Source organism: Thunnus thynnus, chromosome 3, assembly GCF_963924715.1.
Source record: "Thunnus thynnus chromosome 3, fThuThy2.1, whole genome shotgun sequence".
Lineage (NCBI taxonomy): Eukaryota > Metazoa > Chordata > Actinopteri > Scombriformes > Scombridae > Thunnus > Thunnus thynnus.
In genome coordinates, this window is record NC_089519.1 from 20,728,868 (window position 1) to 20,747,372 (window position 18,505).

General features: G+C 39.0%; 1 protein-coding gene across 1 annotated transcript; it reads left to right on the forward strand.

The window, feature by feature from the left end:
• The first annotated feature begins 549 nt into the window (after window positions 1-549).
• LOC137173417 (mucin-2-like) lies at window positions 550-18,229 on the forward strand. The gene is made up of 14 exons (XM_067578234.1): window positions 550-651; window positions 2,551-2,602; window positions 2,846-2,890; window positions 9,509-9,583; window positions 11,163-11,368; window positions 11,519-11,583; window positions 11,794-11,942; window positions 12,109-12,198; window positions 12,613-13,008; window positions 16,458-16,663; window positions 16,815-16,879; window positions 17,092-17,240; window positions 17,351-17,422; window positions 17,913-18,229. Exons 2-14 carry the CDS (start codon window positions 2,569-2,571, stop codon window positions 18,227-18,229), a joined length of 1,869 nt encoding a protein of 622 aa, XP_067434335.1. The 5' UTR covers window positions 550-651; window positions 2,551-2,568.
• The last annotated feature ends 276 nt before the right edge of the window (window positions 18,230-18,505 follow it).

Consider the following 18,505-nt stretch of genomic DNA (forward strand, 5'->3'; position numbering starts at 1 on the left):
TCCCAAAGGCTGTGCCATCTGTGTGTGAGTGTGTGTGTGAGTGAGCATTAGAAACTCCTCCAGATGAGCAGGCACCTTGCATGGCAGCCTCTTCCAACAGTATATCAATGTGTGTGAATAGGTGAATTTTGGCATATAGTGTTAAGTGTTTTGAGTGGTTGGAAGACTAGAAAGGCACTATATAGATGCAGTCCACCAACTTTGCAGCATTGCTCTATGCGAGCATTTATGATACAGTTGAATTTTGGCACCAGTGGCTGATACTATATTGTAGCACCTTATACATATTTGAAATAGCAAGGATGCTTCCATTACTCAAACAGCATTGGTATTTACATCTCTCAACTCTACATCAACCCCCCCTCCATTTTACGAGGGCTGACTGTGTGTGGTTGGATTTGTGAGCCCTACTTAATCTTTTTAAATGGTAATGATGTACATCAGCAGAACAAGTCCTGCAAGTTATGTCAGACGTTTCGAAAAGCAAGAATTTCTTCTCTCTCTGACAAAAACCTCACCCACTGACAAGTCCTCACTTCCATATTTTGACTCAACAAGGCAGCGTGTATACTTAGTGTCAGAGTGAACCATTCACTGAACAGGTAATTGCTGCAAATAGAACAATATTATTGGACTTGGGACTCAACTGAGGTAAGAAAGCAAATATTCATTGCATTTGACATTGTATCTAAAAAAATTTAAAATACCAAGAAACCTATTGGTATCACCGGTATATATACTAATTTACTAATTTATAAAAACCCTAAAGAAGGAGAATCTTAATGACTCATGGATTTGCAATTATTTTTTTTAGATGTTAATGCCTACATGTATTCATACTACATTTGAATCTTTGATTTTTTGTACAGCTTTTTTGGGACTATGAATTGATTTCTTTGACTTTAATAAGATTTCCATTTGGGCTCAGGGGAAACTTAAGAAAGGAATTCCAATCATAATTTCTGCAGTGTATATTTTTCTTTTGATATAGATCTACTGCGTTTACATGCCGATTTTTATATTGACTCTTGCTTATCCATTGTTTGCTCAGACACACCTGTGATTCCATCTATGTTAGTAGATCATATCTTGCTAAAAAAAAAAAAAAGCCTGAGGAATGTAACATAAATCAAAGCAATGCACACATAATTCCGAAGGCTGTAATAAATAAGAAGTTAAATGTCTTGTGGATTATGGTTTGGTTGTTCAGGGTGTGGCTGCTCTATCCGCATGATCTGCTGCTGTCAGCTAGATATAATTAATAAAAAGTATAAAAGTTCTTGTACTGTCACTAAGATTGATAAATTTGTGTTTCAATGAGTAATAATCTTTGTAGAGACAATTACCTTGCTTGACAAATACATACCAATATTTCTTACAAGAATCGATAAAGATGGCTTCTAATTGGAGAAAATGTGTAATAGTAAGTGTTCAGATGTAAATGACCTTAAATTTCAGTGCTTCAGGTTCTCACATACGTATTTTAATGAATCTAAAACTAAAAGGCTGGTATACCCATGCTTAGACAGATCCATACTGCACCAAGAGGTTTACGGAATCTAAAGACTTAATTCATTTTTCTGTTTGATATTTATAATCATATAACTGTATCATTATCAGTTTATAATAAAATGTAAATGTGCTGGAATGGCAGAGTCAGAGTCCAGATCGCAAGATAATTTCTCTTGATGATTATCCGGTCTCTTGATAATTATCCTGGTTGTTGTCTTGTATCATTATTTCTTATTGTTATCCTCTACCGAGCTTGACATTAGTGTGGCATCACAAACCAAGTGTCTCATAGACTCCTCACAGACTCCTTGTGATTTCAACCTATATGAAAAGTATATCTGCTTATACAGGCTTAGCTGGTAAAATACTTATTATACTTATTTACACTTACTTAACTTAAACTTGTATGCACTTTAAGTGATGCCTGTGAAAGCAAGGCTAAGCCAATCAGAATTTTTTATCAGAATATTACTTTAATTGTGATTTGATAATTCCACAAAAATAGAATTGATATATTCAGATGATATAAATTTGAGTTGAATTGAATTCCAATTGAAGCAGTTGAAAATCTTCCTAAGCCATCAATAGTTATGCAAAGAATTTATATTATTCTTTAGTAGTGTTGTAGGCGGATCATACATCTGTGGTTGGAATCTTGAATGGCCCGGAGGAGTCTCGTCTCTCCAGAATGTTGGCATACCTGATTCGGAATGTCACAGAATGTGTTAGGGTGGGTTCAATCTCTGCGCTTTGAAGCTGCTGCTAAGTTAGGAGAATGAGTTTATCAGCGAATCAATCAACACAAGGCAAGGCAAGGCAAGTTTACTTGTATAGCAAATTTCAACAACAAGTCAATTCAAAGTGCTTTACATAGAGGGAGAAGATGGAAAACTGGGGCCAGTCATTCTGTTAAAAGTGCTCATATTATTTTATTATATTTGAGTTGCTATGTTATACATGGAGGTTACATCAGTGTGCATAATTGTGTATGTTCTGCATACAAAAATGTATTTATAATGAGTTCTTAATATGTCACAGGAACCAGAAACAGGGAGGATGGAGCCCCTCATATTCATTCTCCTATTTGCAGGTATTTTAGAGAGCATGCTTCTCTTTGTTTGCGTGTGTGTGTGTGTGTGTGTGTGTGTGTGTGTGTGTGTGTGTGTGTGTGAGTGAATGAGTGAGTGAGTGAGTGAGAGAAAGAGAGCATGAGAGAGAGGGCAAAGTGGGAAAGGTTAAGGGAGACTAATTTCTAAATAACTGCAAAAATAATTTTAATGATTTTGAATTGGTCTGAATTTTGATTTGATCATTGTGACATTTTTCTCTTCAGGGGTAGCGGGAACAACGTCAGCTACAACCACTAACACGACTACAGGTAAGAGAGGACACATACAGAGGAGAATTCAGAAACCTTCATCATTATGATACTGCATTCTTTCAAGACAACAGTGCCAACTCCCAAACAACATGTGCTCCTGAAACACACTTAAATCAATGTATTCATATGGTGCCACAGGAAACCAAATCAAACCAAATACTTACTCATATTTAAATAGTTTAGGTTTTAATAACCAAGATGTGGAGCTGGAGAAGTACTGTTGTTTAGGTTGATCTGAATCAATGGGGTTAAAACTATGGATACTGATTGCATAGCTCATTTGTTAGTCAGCCATAATGACCTCTAGACCCACAGAAAGACACTATAACACTTTTTATACCTTTTATACCATGTGATATACATTTTTCTTTTGCTTGAAATGTGTTTGCCATCAGCCATCATGTATGTTTTCCTCAAACTACTGCATTGTTTGAGAGTTTTAACTCTGCTAAGTCTGCTAATATGCTAATCACATTTCTTCAGAAACTTCAAGTCAGGTGAATTCATGTATTAAAGTTCTGAAATTGTCTTAAAATGAAAAACCAGAATTTTTAATTTGAATTAACTTGATGTTAATAAAACTTGTTCACATTTACATTAAGTTTATGACAAAGATTAGTTGATTCCACTAAATACTTGTATGATGTTTTATAGTGTATAATACAATGATTACTGCATAGAAATAATAACAATCATAAAGGAAACTTTTTGGGATAAATGTAACTTTATCTAAATGAAAAATCTATCTGATCATATTCTATAGTTTTCTCACTGTCAAAACATACAATAGAAAGCCCAAAAGCAACAATGGCTTTTTCCTAAAAGTATTGTCTGTGTAGCTAGAGCCTGATATTTATTACTAATCTCATTCCTCTTCCATAGACCTTCATTGTTGTCCAAAAATAATTAAAAACACACCAGTCAGACATATTGTTAAACTGGGTGACATGAACATGAGCACTGTACTTTATTTTGAGTCAATACCACATATCCTGGCAATGAAAATACTAGAGCACCAAATCCACAGCTGAAAATAGTCCAAAACAATGGGAATATTTTTTGACATGCAGCAGGCACAGGAGAAGGTGCTGTTTTCTGATGTACCAGTGACTTGTGAGTCACAAAAAGTGACCCATAGGTGTCTTTAGTGGTCTGATAAAGGCCTGTGTACCGAAACTTTGTGTCACACCTGTCGATCAACAGGTTCTGCTCCTTAATCCAAAAGGCAGCATACAGCCAAGAATACCTATAGCTACCCTATAGAGAATAGGGATGAAATACATACAGTACTTTATGAAAAAACTGACTCACATGGCAGAGTTATCAAACAATATTTTCAAATTCTATTTGAGTAACATTTGCTAAAAACAGTTTTAAAATACAAATCAAAGGAAAGATTTGCATCTTTAGTAGGAACAAGTGTAGTAACAGGGTTAGGAAGCTGGAAGCATTGACAGATAGGCTAACAAATTGATTTGTTAATGGTAATAAAGATATAGAATATTGCTAGCCTATCATCCACAGTATAGTGACCAAAATGTGATCAAATAAACACAGGACAAATCAAATTTATGTTATACATCTTTTTATGAACTATATTAAAAACAACACAAAAAAACAAAGATAATAGAGAAACTAATTAAAAATAACAGAAGTACTAAAACTGTAAAATTGGGGCTTGGGTGGGCATGTAAAAAAAATAAAGAAACAAAAACCAATATTTACCAAAATGATCAGATTCTCTTGCAGTGATTGTTCCCTGCCTATATAGCCTTAAGAAACAGTACTGTGGGTAGATGTGGCTAATTCAAGAAAAATCTAAAGCCACTAGGTTTTTATGCAGAGTACATGGAGATTGGTTAATACTTTGTGAGTGGATCATGTTGTGTTACACTGGTTGGATGAAAGTTCTGGCAGTGGATTGTGTAGTCAGCTGGAGCTCGGTGGTTTGGAATGGAGTTTAAGCCCCTAAAGTTTTCAAGGGCTTAAAGTCAAAGCTTAATTATTTCTCTATAACATTTAATGTAATATCCATAACTAAATAATAATTGAAGTTTATTTCACAAGTTGGTTTCACTTGCAATGGTCAGGCACACATCACCTGAGAATGTGCAAGAATAGAGAGAGCAAGTAACTGAGCTGATAAGTGCCTTTGATGCCTATTAAGTTAGGACAGAGAACAATTTAAAGGATAACTCAATTCAATTCTGATTCTTTGGCATCCGATTTGATCCAGAATTGATTCTTGATTGAATGAATTGAAAGGGGGGGGTGGGGTCCATTTTCAGTCTCTTGCTCCAGTATACTGTGTGCTGAACCACTCACTGGTGTCCTTAGTCCACTGAAAGGCGGAGTGCTATGTGTTGTTACTAACATCATATCTCCAGCAGTGGTGAGCAGCTTCTCTGCTACACTGTTAGCTCTGGGGAAAGCCATTGTTGTCCAACACGCTGCTGCTGGGTTTTGGAGGTGAAACACACTGAGCACTGAGTTATTTTCTTTACCTCAGAGTTGGTTTAAGTTGTTTAATGCTGCAGTGTGTGTTGGTCAGCCAGTCTTATTTGTTACTGCTGATTGCTGCTTCTCTACATTAAGGTTAGTCTCTGAGTGACGGTGTAGAAAGTTTACAATATATATTTCACGTTCGTCTAACAAAGGTAATCATTAAATCAAATAATGCCTGCAACCACTGCCTTTTGTGAAGATTAACTCTAGAGTGTGTGGCAGATGTACTGCCCTCACAGTTGAGTTTCACCTTTTCGTTCTATCAACATCACGTTATTAACTAACATTTAGAAAACTGAATTTTGATATTTGAGAATCAATGCAGAATCATCCACATCCGCATCGGGATGCATCTTAGCAACTATTTTTTCCCCAACTATGAAATGAAATCCATTAAATGAAATTAATTAACTTATTGATCATTCAAATGAAAATAAGACAATGTGTGGTAAAAACTGAAAACCATATTAGAGATGAGTAACTTGTTTTTTTCACACATCTCCACCAGTCTACACAACTTCATCACATGACAGTGCAACATTACAACCAGCCAACAGCTCTGCAACAGCAGTCATTACGTCACCACAAATCAATTCAGCATTACCAACAATCAATGCATCATCACCATTCAATGCAACATCACCAGACAATGCAAACATACCACCAATCAATGCAATTTCACCTATGTTCATTGCAACATCAACACCAGTTAACCCAACCTCAATTTCAGTCAATGCAACACCTGCCAACACAACTTTAGAGGCAGGGAATGTAACTTCGCAACCAATCAACACAACATCATTACCGGTAAACATAACCTCATCGTCAGGCAATACAGCCTCACAACAGGTAATTTTGACATCACAACCACAAAATGTAACCTCACCATCAGTCCCTACAACCTCATCACCAAGCAACAGGACCTCACCACCAGGGAACACAACATTACCACAAATCAAAGGAACCTCACCACCAGGCAACACAATCTCACCACCAGTGAACATTACATCATCACCAGTTAATACAACCTCACCACTGGTGAACACAAATTCACCACCAATCAACATCACATCACGAATAGTCAACATGACATCACAACCCATCAATATGACATCACCACTGGTCAATTCCACCTCACTACCAGTCAATGCAATCTCTCCACCAGTCAACATTACATCACCACCAATGAAGACAATTTCAACACCAGTCAACATGACCTCACCACCAGTCAATACCACCTCATTACCAGTTAATACAACTTCACCACCAGTCAACATTACATCACCACCAGTTAATGTAATCTCAACACCAGTCAACATCACCTCACCACCAGTCAATGCAACCTTACTACCAGTCAATGCAATCTCTCCACCAGTCAATATTACATCACCACCAATGAAGACAATCTCAACACCAGTCAACATGACCTCACCACCAGTCAATACCACCTCATTACCAGTTAATACAACTTCACCACCAGTCAACATTACATCACAACCAGTTAATGTAATCTCAACACCAGTCAACATCACCTCACCACCGGTCAATGCAACCTTACTACCAGTCAATGCAACCTCACCAGCTGTCAATGTGACATCACTATCAGTCAATGCAACCTCACCACCAGCCAACATGATATCACCATCAATCAATGCAACATCACCACCACTCAACATGACCTCACCACCAGTTAATGCAACCTCACCACCAGTGGATACAACCTCACCATCAGTCAATGCAACCTCACCACCAGTCAGCGTGACATTACCACCAGTAAATGCAACACCAACACCTGTGAACACAACCCCTCCACCTGTCAACATGACATTATCAACAGTCAATTCAACATCAACACCAGTCAGTGCGACACCATCACCAGTCAACATGATATCACCACCTGTCAATGCAACTTCACCACCAGTGAACACAACCTCTCCATTACTCAATGCAACCTCATTAACAGTAAACACAACTTCACCACCAGTCAACATGACATCACCATCAATCAATGCAACATCAACACCAATGAACACTACCTCACCAATCAATTCAGCCTCAACACCAATCAACATGACATTACCACCAGTTAATGCAACCTCAACACTGGTAAACACAACCTCACCAGTCAATGCAACCTCACCACCAGTCAACATGACATCACCACCAGTCAATACAACCTCACCGCCAGTCAACATGACATCACCATCAGTCAATGCAACATCGAGATCAGTTAACACAACCTCACTACCAGTCAACATTACATCACCACCAGTTAATGCAACCTCACAACCAGTCAACATGACATTACCACCAGTGAAGGCAACATCAACACCAGTGGACACAACCTCACAACCAGTCAACATGACATTACCACCAGTGAAGGCAACATCAACACCAGTGGACACAACCTCACCACCAGTCAACATTACATCACCACCAGTTAATGCATCCTCACCAGTCAACATTACATCACCACCAGTTAATGCAACCTCACCACCAGTCAACATGACATCATCACCAATCGATGCAATCTCACTAACAGTCAACATTACACCACCACCAGTAACCTTACCACTAGAAAACATAACCTTACCATCTGGCAATGCATCAATACCACCACCCAATCTGACTTCACCACAACCAGTCCCCACAACTTTATTTTCAGGTAAAGGAACTTTTCACTTTTATAATTTTAAATTTAGTTGGTCACCAATTGACTAGTGAATATCTAGTGGTGAAGCTAGTGAATTCACTAGTCGATTCAACTAGTAACGTCATCATCAGTTAATTATCTCCTCATTTCTCTGTAATACAGCATCAACACCAAGAAATTCTATGCTATTAGTTTCTATAATATTGTTCAAAATACTGTTCCAATTCTCTGCCCAGCTACAGTACGATCTAGCTCACCTGCAAAGCACAACTGCCCCACACTGACCTCCAATAACAGTCAACATGAGTCTCATGTTTTACCTGTAAGACTTGCATTTTAATAATGCTGTTCATCATCTGTGGTGTGAAAATGTCAGATTTCCACACATTTCAGAGAAATAAAATGTAACGGTGGGGATCTTTGGGAATCTCACAATTTGATTCTTTGGTGTCTGATTCTCAACTGAATGAATAGAAAAAGGGGGGGTGACTATTTTCAGTCTCTTGCATCAGTATACTGTGTGCCGAACCATTCACTTTGCCAATGGTAACTAAAGTGGGAGATTATATGGCTGAAGCTGACTTCTTTACAGCCTGTCTGGTTGTCTGAACACTCATTTTTCTCGCCCTGTATGATTTTGTTGTAGCAATATCACCACATTCCCAGATCTCAGTACTTTCTATGGCGAGTACAGTGTCATCATAAGTAATAGAAACAATGGCCGAAGCTAACAGCCAAGGTGAAATTGTGAGGCAGCTGAATTCACGAAATCACAACATCACAAGATCACGCGAGAATCCATCTTGTCAGGCTTCATGTTATGCACTTGTGTCCGAACCACCAGTGGTTCGGACTAATCAGCATCCTATGAGGATCCTTGCGTGATCTTGCAAACCCAGCTGCCTTGCAAGGTAAGACGGTGATACACGATGATTGACAGATGTTTCATCCAATCACCTGTCATGACAACAATTTTATATGCAGTCTGCTAATAATGACATGTATAATTTAAAACATTTTAAATTCAGACTGTTGTCTCAAATGAAATGTAGACATGTAGTTTTCTCACTTTGTGGTTGTGGCCATGATATTTAATCATCTGCAAAAAAAGCTTTAGTGAAAGACCTATAGATGTAAACACGATATCTGCACTGTATGTAAGAGGAAGTGGATGCCCTTTACTTTCCATTCAGGAAAAATGAGCCCCATGTCCACAGCCTATACTGTAAGGACGAGAGGGGTAATGACGAAAACATACAACTTTCATCAATTAAAACACCTAACAAAAAGGTTTCTCACACTTACCCTATTATTAAAAATGTACATTTAATTGTATGAATGACTAAATACAATAACCTCTACAAGTAAGAAAAATACATACAAAATAACTGTGATTATGATTAGCTGATCTGAACAATTTAATTTTTATGTGTAACTTTAATGTTTGTCATTACCAGTTTCATCAGCAGTCAACGCAACCTCACCACCATACAATGCAACGTCACCACCACAACTCGTCACATCAACTCCAGGTAATAGAACTTCTCCCACAGTCAATTTATCACTGCCAGTTGATTTAATTTCATGCCACCTCACCACCATTTAACCTAACTTTGTCACCAGTCAATGCAACCTCACCACCAGTCAACATGACTTCACCACCAGTCAATGCAACCTCACCAGTCAATGCAACCTCACCACCAGTCAATATGATATCACTACCAGTCAATGCAACCTCACCACTGGTCACCATGACTTCACAACCAGTCAATGCAACCTCACCACCAGTCCACATGACATCACCACCGGTCAATGAAACCTCGTCAGTCAATCCAACCTCACCACCAGTCAATGTGACTTCACCACCAGTCAATGAAACTTCACCAGTGAATACAACCTCACCACTAGTCAACATGACTTCACAACCAGTCAATGCAATCTCACGACCAGTCAACATGACTTCACCACCAGTCAATGCAACCTCACCAGTCAACATGACTTCACTGCTAGTCAATGCAACCTCACCACCAGTCAACATGACTTCACCACCAGTCAATGCAACCTCACCAGTCAATGCAACCTCACCACCAGTCAATATGATATCACTACCAGTCAATGCAACCTCACCACTGGTCAACATGACTTCACAACCAGTCAATGCAACCTCACCACCAGTCCACATTACATCACCACCGGTCAATGAAACCTCGTCAGTCAATCCAACCTCACCACCAGTCAATGTGACTTCACCACCAGTCAATGAAACTTCACCAGTGAATACAACCTCACCACTAGTCAACATGACTTCACAACCAGTCAATGCAATCTCACGACCAGTCAACATGACTTCACCACCAGTCAATGCAACCTCACCAGTCAACATGACTTCACTGCTAGTCAATGCAACCTCACCACCAGTCAAAATGACTTCACCACCAGTCAATGCAACCTCACCACCAGTGAACAAGACTTCACCACTAGTCAATGCAACCTCACCACCAGTGAACACGACTTCACCACCAGTCAATGCAACCTCACCAGTCAATGCAATCTCACCACCAGTGAGCATGACTTCAACACCAGTCGATACAACCTCACCACCAGTCGACATGACTTCACCACCAGTGAATACAACCTCACCACTAGTCAACATGACTTCACAACCAGTCAATGCAAGCTCACGATCAGTCAACATGACTTCACCACCACTCAATGCAACCTCACCACCAGTCAACATGATTTCACCACCAGTGAATACAACCTCACCACTAGTCAACATGACTTCACCACCAGTCAGTGCAACCTCACAACTAGGTCACATGACTTCACCACCAGTTAATGCAACTTCACCATCAGTCCACATGACCTCACCACTAATTAATGCAACCTCACCACCAGTCATCACAGTGTCATTGCCAGGTAATGCATCTTCTCCCACAGCGAATTTACCAATGCAGTTTCATTAATTTTTTTTTTTACAACTTCACGGTCTGAGAGCTACACCAAGAAATGTAATTGCATAAGATGTCTTTTTCACTTCATTAGGACTGACTAATTTCTAGATTCGTTAATGCAGCTTTTCTTGCTCTAATTTTTTTTATTCATTTCTAGCTAACACAAGCTCTCCACCAATAAATGGAACATCAGCACCACCAAGAATCACAACTACTGGTTCCCCAGCGACAACCACAACTGCTGGGCCACCACCAGAGCCAAAAATTAAGCTGGGATTTAAGTTGCAGCAAGATTTTACACCAGCACTTGAAAACAAATCCTCACCAGCGTTCAAGGAATTAGAAAACAAAGTAGCCACACAGGTGAGTTTGTATATTATCAACCTCTTTTATGGCCTTGAAATAAATAAGAGTATAGACATAACATGGCATAGTTGTGGCATAATATCAGCTTTCTTGTCTCATATATATTTTGAAAAATGTAAATTGTTTTTTAATATAATTCATTCACAGCTCAACGAGGTTTATTCAGCAAAGTATGGAGAGAGTTTCAATCGAACTGTTATCAACAGCTTCAGGTATACAATATTGCTTCTTCTTACCAAATGGTTTGCTGTAGTAGATGAAAAAGGACAGTAGTCAGGTTTCATCAATTGATTTGATTTGTTCTTTCATTTATACATAGTTACACTTGTCGTGTAGACTACAGTTACAGTTAAACAATGGTAAAATGAATCAATATATAGCATTCAATGATGAATAATTATGTAAAAATGATTATGTTACAGGCAGGGATCCGTTGTGGCAGATGTTGACCTGATATTCAATGAGGTGAATTCACTGCCAAATGCCAGTTCAGCTGCTGACACTTTAGTGGCTGCTGCTTCCCGCTCAAACTTTTCCCTGAGTGTCAACAAATCATCCATTTCTGCAACTGGTAAATTGGTTTGATTATTCCCTGATTTAAAAAGAACTTGACCTTGGAAGTTTTTATTACATCCATTTACAAGATGCGGTATATTCAATGACAGAATAATTTGATTATTATTGCCTATGTGTTTAACATATGACTGGTTTTATTGATTTAAAATTTATATTTTCAGTTGTGCAGACACCAACTCAAGCTCCCACCACGGCTCGACCTTCAACTCCAACAAGTGCAAGTCCCTTAGCAGGTAAGACAAAAAGAAGGAGTTTCTGCTTTTTTGTAAATTCTCTTCAAACAATAACGATCTGTTTTTATAAAATAATTGTATCAATAATTCTTGCCGATAATTTCAAATATTTCATGTGTTTGGGTATGGTAACACCACATGTACATTCTGTACAGTGACTGTGATGTGAACATTGTATCAGGAAACTGCATGAACATTATAGATTTCTCTGCCTTAAACTTCTGAATAAGTCAAATTATTTTTCTATGTTAAACATAATGATCAGCTGTATGAGAAAATGACATGTTAAGCATAACTTAGCAATTGTCGTTTAAAATGAAAAAGGAAAAAAAACAAAAAGGAAGGGATAAATCTATATAATTCATACGTTCAATAAACCTCTACATGTAATCCTAATTATTCTCCATCCTGGTAATGCCACATCTCCACCAGGAAATGCAACTTCTCAACAAGTCAACATGACATCACTACCAGTCAACTCAACCACACCACAGGTCAATATGACCTCATCACCAGACAATAAAACATCACCACAAATTAACCCAACCTCACATCCAGTCAATATGACCTCGACAGCAGTCAACATGATGTCACCATCAGTCAATGCAACCTCAAATCCAGTCAAAATGACCTCACGACCAGTCAATGCGACCTCAAATCCAGTCAATGTGACCTCATCAACAGTCGACATTTCACCACCAGTGAATGCAACCTCACCACCAGTCAACATGACCTCACCGCCAGTCAATGTAACATCACCATCAGTCCACATAACCTCGCCATCAGTTCGTGCAACCTCACCACCAGTCACCACAATGTCATTGCCAGGTAACGCATGCTCTCCCACAGCCAGTTTATCAGTTAATGCAGTTTTCAAAATGTTTGTAAAAATCACTATAACTTAACCACCAGTCAATACAGTGTCATTTTCTGGGTAGCATGAGCACTACATTAAGAAATACAGCTGCAAAAGGTGTCTTTATCACATCGCTAGCATTATTATTGGGGCCCAAGCACAAAAGTGCCAGGAATCTAAGGGTCCTTTGCATTTTTGAAGTGCTTGTGATGGTTAAAAAACACGTCAGAACCAATGAAAATTGCCAAGTTCTGTAGTGACTGGGCTTGGGTGTGGCCAGCTTGTTGGGATAAAGTTGCTTGGGTGTTCATGAAATTTGATGAGATAATTGCTCTCATCATTCTGGAAATAATACATGGATTTCATGTGTTAATTTTCATTTTACACACACATGTTTGAGACCTTTGGAATACACAAAAACTCAGGGAACTGCACCCATATTCACACTGGTAAATATTTCGACTTGATATCGTACTTGGGCTGTGGCATGGCATGTCAGCCCATCACGTCCCCTAATAGCTTTAAGTATTTTTGAGGTCCTAGGGGTGCTTGAAAAGTCATGCACATTTGCACATGCATCAGAAGGAATGAAACGTGATTTCTGATATGGGTGTTAGGACACAGATGTACCATTTCCATACTTAAAAAAATACCTCTTGGAGCCATACTAGTCCAACAGGAAGTTGGCCATTTTCAATCTACTTCGCAAAGTGAAGGCATTGTCAGGCATACTTTAACAAACTCCTCCTAGAGTTTTAACCCTCACCACAGCTGTACCTTCAACTCCAACAAGTGCCTATCCCTTATCAGGTAAAAAAGAAAAGAAAAGAGATCTTTTCCCCCTTGTTTTGTAAATTCACGTTAAACAATGACAATTTGTTTCTATAAAATAACTGTATCAATAATTTTTGTCAATAGTTTTTTCAAATGTTTGGGTATGGAAACACCTCACAGGTACATTCTTTACACTGTGATATGAACATTGCATAAAGAAATTTCAAAAATATTGTAGATTTTTCTGCTTCAAAATTACTTGTCAAAAAGTACTCATGCATTCAGTGCACTTTTAAATGTAATCCTAATTATTTTCCATCCTGGTAATGTCACATCTCCAGCAGTAAACGCAACCTCTCAACAAGTCAACATGACATCACTGCAAGTCAACCCAACCACACCACAGGTCAATATGACCTCCCAACTTGATAATACAACCTCACCACAAGCGAACCCAACCTCACATCCAGTCAATATGACCTCACCGGTATTCAACATGATGTCACCATCAGTCAATACAACCTCAAATTCAATCCACACGACCTCACCAACAGTTAGTGTGACCTCAAATTCGGTCAATATGACCTCATTACCAGTCAACATTTCACCATTAGTAAATGCAACCTCGCTACCAGTCAAAATGACATCACTGGCAGTCAAACCAACCACAAAACAGGTCAATATGACCTCATCCCCAGACATAATAACCTCACAACAAGTGAACTCAACTTCACAGCCAGTCAATATGACCTCACCAGAAGTCAACATGACATCACCATCAGTCAATGCAACCTCATATCCAGTCAATATGACCTCACCACCAGTCCACATAACCTCACAATCAGTCAATGCAACCTCACCACCAGTCAATATGACCTCACCACCAGTCCACATAACCTCACCATCAGTCAGTGCAACCTCAAGTCCAGTCAACATGACCTCACCCACAGTCAACATTTCACCACCAGTGAATGCAACCTCACCACCAGTCAACATGACATCACTGCCAGTCAAACCAACCACACCACAGGCCAATATGATCTCACCAGCAGTCAACATGATATCACCATCAGTCAGTGTAACCTCAAATCCAGTCAACATGACGTCACCACCATTAAATACATCCTCAAATCCAGTCAAAATGACCTCACCAGCAGTCTACATAACCTCACCACCATTCAATACATCCTCAAATCCAGTTCATGTGACCTCACCACCAGTCCACATGACCTCACCACCAGTCAATGCAACCTCAAATCCAGTCTATATGACCTCAACACCAGACATAATAACCTCACAAGTGAACCCAACTTCACGTCCAGTCTATATGACCTCACCAGCAGTCAACACGACGTCATCATCAGTAAATGTAACCTCAAATCCAGTCAACATGACCTCACCACCAGTCCACACGACCTCACTACCAGTCAATGCAACCTCACCATCAGTCGACATGACTTCACCACCAATGAATGCAACCTCACCACAAGTCAAAACAACCTCACCACCAGTCCACATGACCTCACCACCAGTTAATGCAACCTCACCACCAGTCAAAACAACCTCACCACCAGTCCACATGACCTCACCACCAGTTAATGCAACCTCACCACCAGCCACCACAATGTCTTTGCCAGGTAATGCATCTTCTCCCACAGCCAGTTTATCAATACAGTTTTCAAAATGTTCATAACAATTACCACAACTTCACCACCAGTCAGTATAATGTCAGTTTTCTAGATACCATGAGCACTACACTAAGAAATGCATCTGCATAATGGTCTTTATCACATCGCCAGCACTCGAGTTAGGGCCTCAAGATGAAAAGTGCAAGGGACCGAATGATCACTTGCATTTTGAGGGGTTGGGATGGTAAAAAAACGAACTCGTCCTAGAGATTTAACCTGAGCAACTTCTAATTTGGTAGTCAACATCTATAGACCTTAATGATGTGAAATTGTGAAGTGTTTGAGCTGTCGTAGAAATCTGTTGGCATGGCATGTCAATTTTGCCCAAAACATTAAATATGTAGATGCTGTAGTTCTACTTTACATTGTCTAATCTGCCCCACATTTCTCATGCTTGACGAGCGCTACCTACTGACAACAGAAAGTTAGCCTCATGTGACAAATATCATCCGATTTACAGGAAATTTACATGGTGTGGTCTACACATGATATACATTGACATCACCTTTAAATAGTGGGTGTTCTCCAGTGCTACATATTGGACAAAGGAAGTGTTATCTCCTACATGCAATGTCCAATATTCATGAAAATGTATATCCATGTCAGTTGCCGTCTTGTAAATGTATTTCTCCATTAATATTTCACTTATGTAGTATTGCCTTGGGGCAACAAGAAGTGAAGCCTAATTGACACACCAAATGCATACACAGTTTCCAATATGTCATCTCCAGTGCCACCTCCTTCCCACAGGAAATGATATTTTACCCATTCACACAGTGTCCGATAATCCTGAAAATTCAGAACCCTGTCAACCGACCTCCATTAGCAATACCACGGCTGCCGCTCCTTCCAACATGTGCAAGATGTGAGGGCCCGAAAATTGTGGCTTGCAGCTTTATTTTGTACTTTTATATTTGTTAACACAGCTTGTCTCACTGTACTTTTTTATTCATTTCTAGCTAACACAAGCTCTCCACCAGTAAATGGAACATCAGCACCACCAAGAATCACAACTACTGGTGCCCCAGCTACAACCACAACTGCTGCACCACCACCAGAGCCAAAAATTAAGCTGGGATTTAAGTTGCAGCAAGATTTTACACCAGAACTTGAAAACAAATCCTCACCAGCGTTCAAGGAATTAGAAAACAAAGTAGCCACACAGGTAAGTTTATATATTTTCAACCTCTTTTATGGCCTTGAAATAAATAAGAGTATAGACATAACACGGAATAGTTGTAGCATAATATCAGCTCTCTTGTCTCATATGTATTTTGAAGAATTTAACTTGTTTTTTTAATATAATTCATTCACAGCTCAACAAGGTTTATTCAACAAAGTATGGAGAGAGTTTCAATCGAACTGTTATCAACAGCTTCAGGTATACAACATTGCTTCATCTTCTTACTGAATGGTTTGCTGTAGTAGGTGAAAAAGGACAGTAGTCAGGTTTCATTTATTAATTTAATTTGTTCTTTCATTTATATTTATTTATACTTGTCATGTAGACTACAGTTACAGTTAAACAATGGTAAATTAATCAGTATGCAGCATCTGATGATTAATAATTATGTAAAAATGATTATGTTACAGGCAGGGATCCGTTGTGGCAGATGTTGACCTGATATTCAATGAGGTGAATTCACTGCCAAATGCCAGTTCAGCTGCTGACACATTAGTGGCTGCTGCTTCCAACTCAAACTTTTCCCTGAGTGTCAACAAATCATCCATTTCTGCAGCTGGTAAATTGGTTTACAAGACACTGTTTATTCAATGACAAAATAATGTGATTATGATTACCTATGTGTTTGACATATGACTGTTTTTTTAAATTTAAAATCTATACTTTCAGTTGTGCAGACACCAACCCAAGCCCCCACCACGGCTCAACCTTCAACTCCAACAAGTGCAAGTCCCTTACCAGGTACGACAAAAAAAAGAAAAAGTTTCTGCTTTTTTGTAAATTCTTCTAAATTTTCTTCTAAATTCTCTTCTAAATTTGTTTTTATAAAATAATTGTATCAATAATTCTTGCCGATAGCTTCAAATGTTTCATGTGTTTGGGTATGGCAACATCCCACACATACATTCTGAAAACTGCATGAACATGATAGATTTCCTTGCCTTCAACTTCTCAATAAGTAAAATACATAAATTATTTTGTATGTTAAACATCATGATCAGCTGCATGAGAAAATTACATGTTAAGCATACCTCAGCAGTTGTCATTTAAATAGAACAAATCAGACCAAACAAAAAGAAAGTAATAAATCTACCTAATTCATACGTTCAATGAACTTTTACATATAATCCTAATTATTCTCCATCCTGGTAATGCCACATCTCCACCAGGAAATGCAACCTCTCAACCAGTTAACATGACATCACTGCCAGTCAACAAAACCACACCACAGGACAATATGACCTCACCACCAGACAATATAACCTCACCACAAGTGAACCCAACCTCACATCCAGTCAATATGACCTCACCAGGAATCAACATGACGTCACCATCAGTCAATGCAACTTCAAATCCAGTCAACATAACCTCCCTGCCAGTCCACATGACCTCACCACCTGTCAATGCAACCTCAAATCCAGTCAATATGACCTCATCACCAGTCAAAATTTCACCACCAGTGAATGCAACCTCACCACCAGTCAACATGACCTCACCACCAGTCAATGCAACCTCACTACCAGTCACCACAATGTCATTGCCAGGTAATGCATTGTCTCCCACAGCCAATTTATCAATGCAGTTTTCAAAATCTTTGTAACAATCAACAAAACGTCACCACCAGTCGATCAGTTTTCTAGGTAACATGAGCACTACACTAAGAAATGCAGCTACCTAAGGTGTCTTTATCACATTGCTAGCACGATAATGGGGGCCCGAGCACGAACGTGCCAGGGATCTAATGGTCCCTTGCACTTTTGAGTGGCTTGTGATGGTCAAAAAGTCACAAAGATAGGCACACATGTCAGAACCAATGAAAATTGC

Bases quoted from the DNA above. Each gene is read 5' to 3' on its own strand.
- LOC137173417 (XM_067578234.1), top strand. From the start codon at position 2,569: ATGGAGCCCCTCATATTCATTCTCCTATTTGCAG. The intron at 2,891-9,508 runs GTAAGAGAGGAC...TGTCATTACCAG, and splicing joins AACCACTAACACGACTACAG to TTTCATCAGCAGTCAACGCA. The intron at 9,584-11,162 runs GTAATAGAACTT...ATTCATTTCTAG, and splicing joins ACTCGTCACATCAACTCCAG to CTAACACAAGCTCTCCACCA.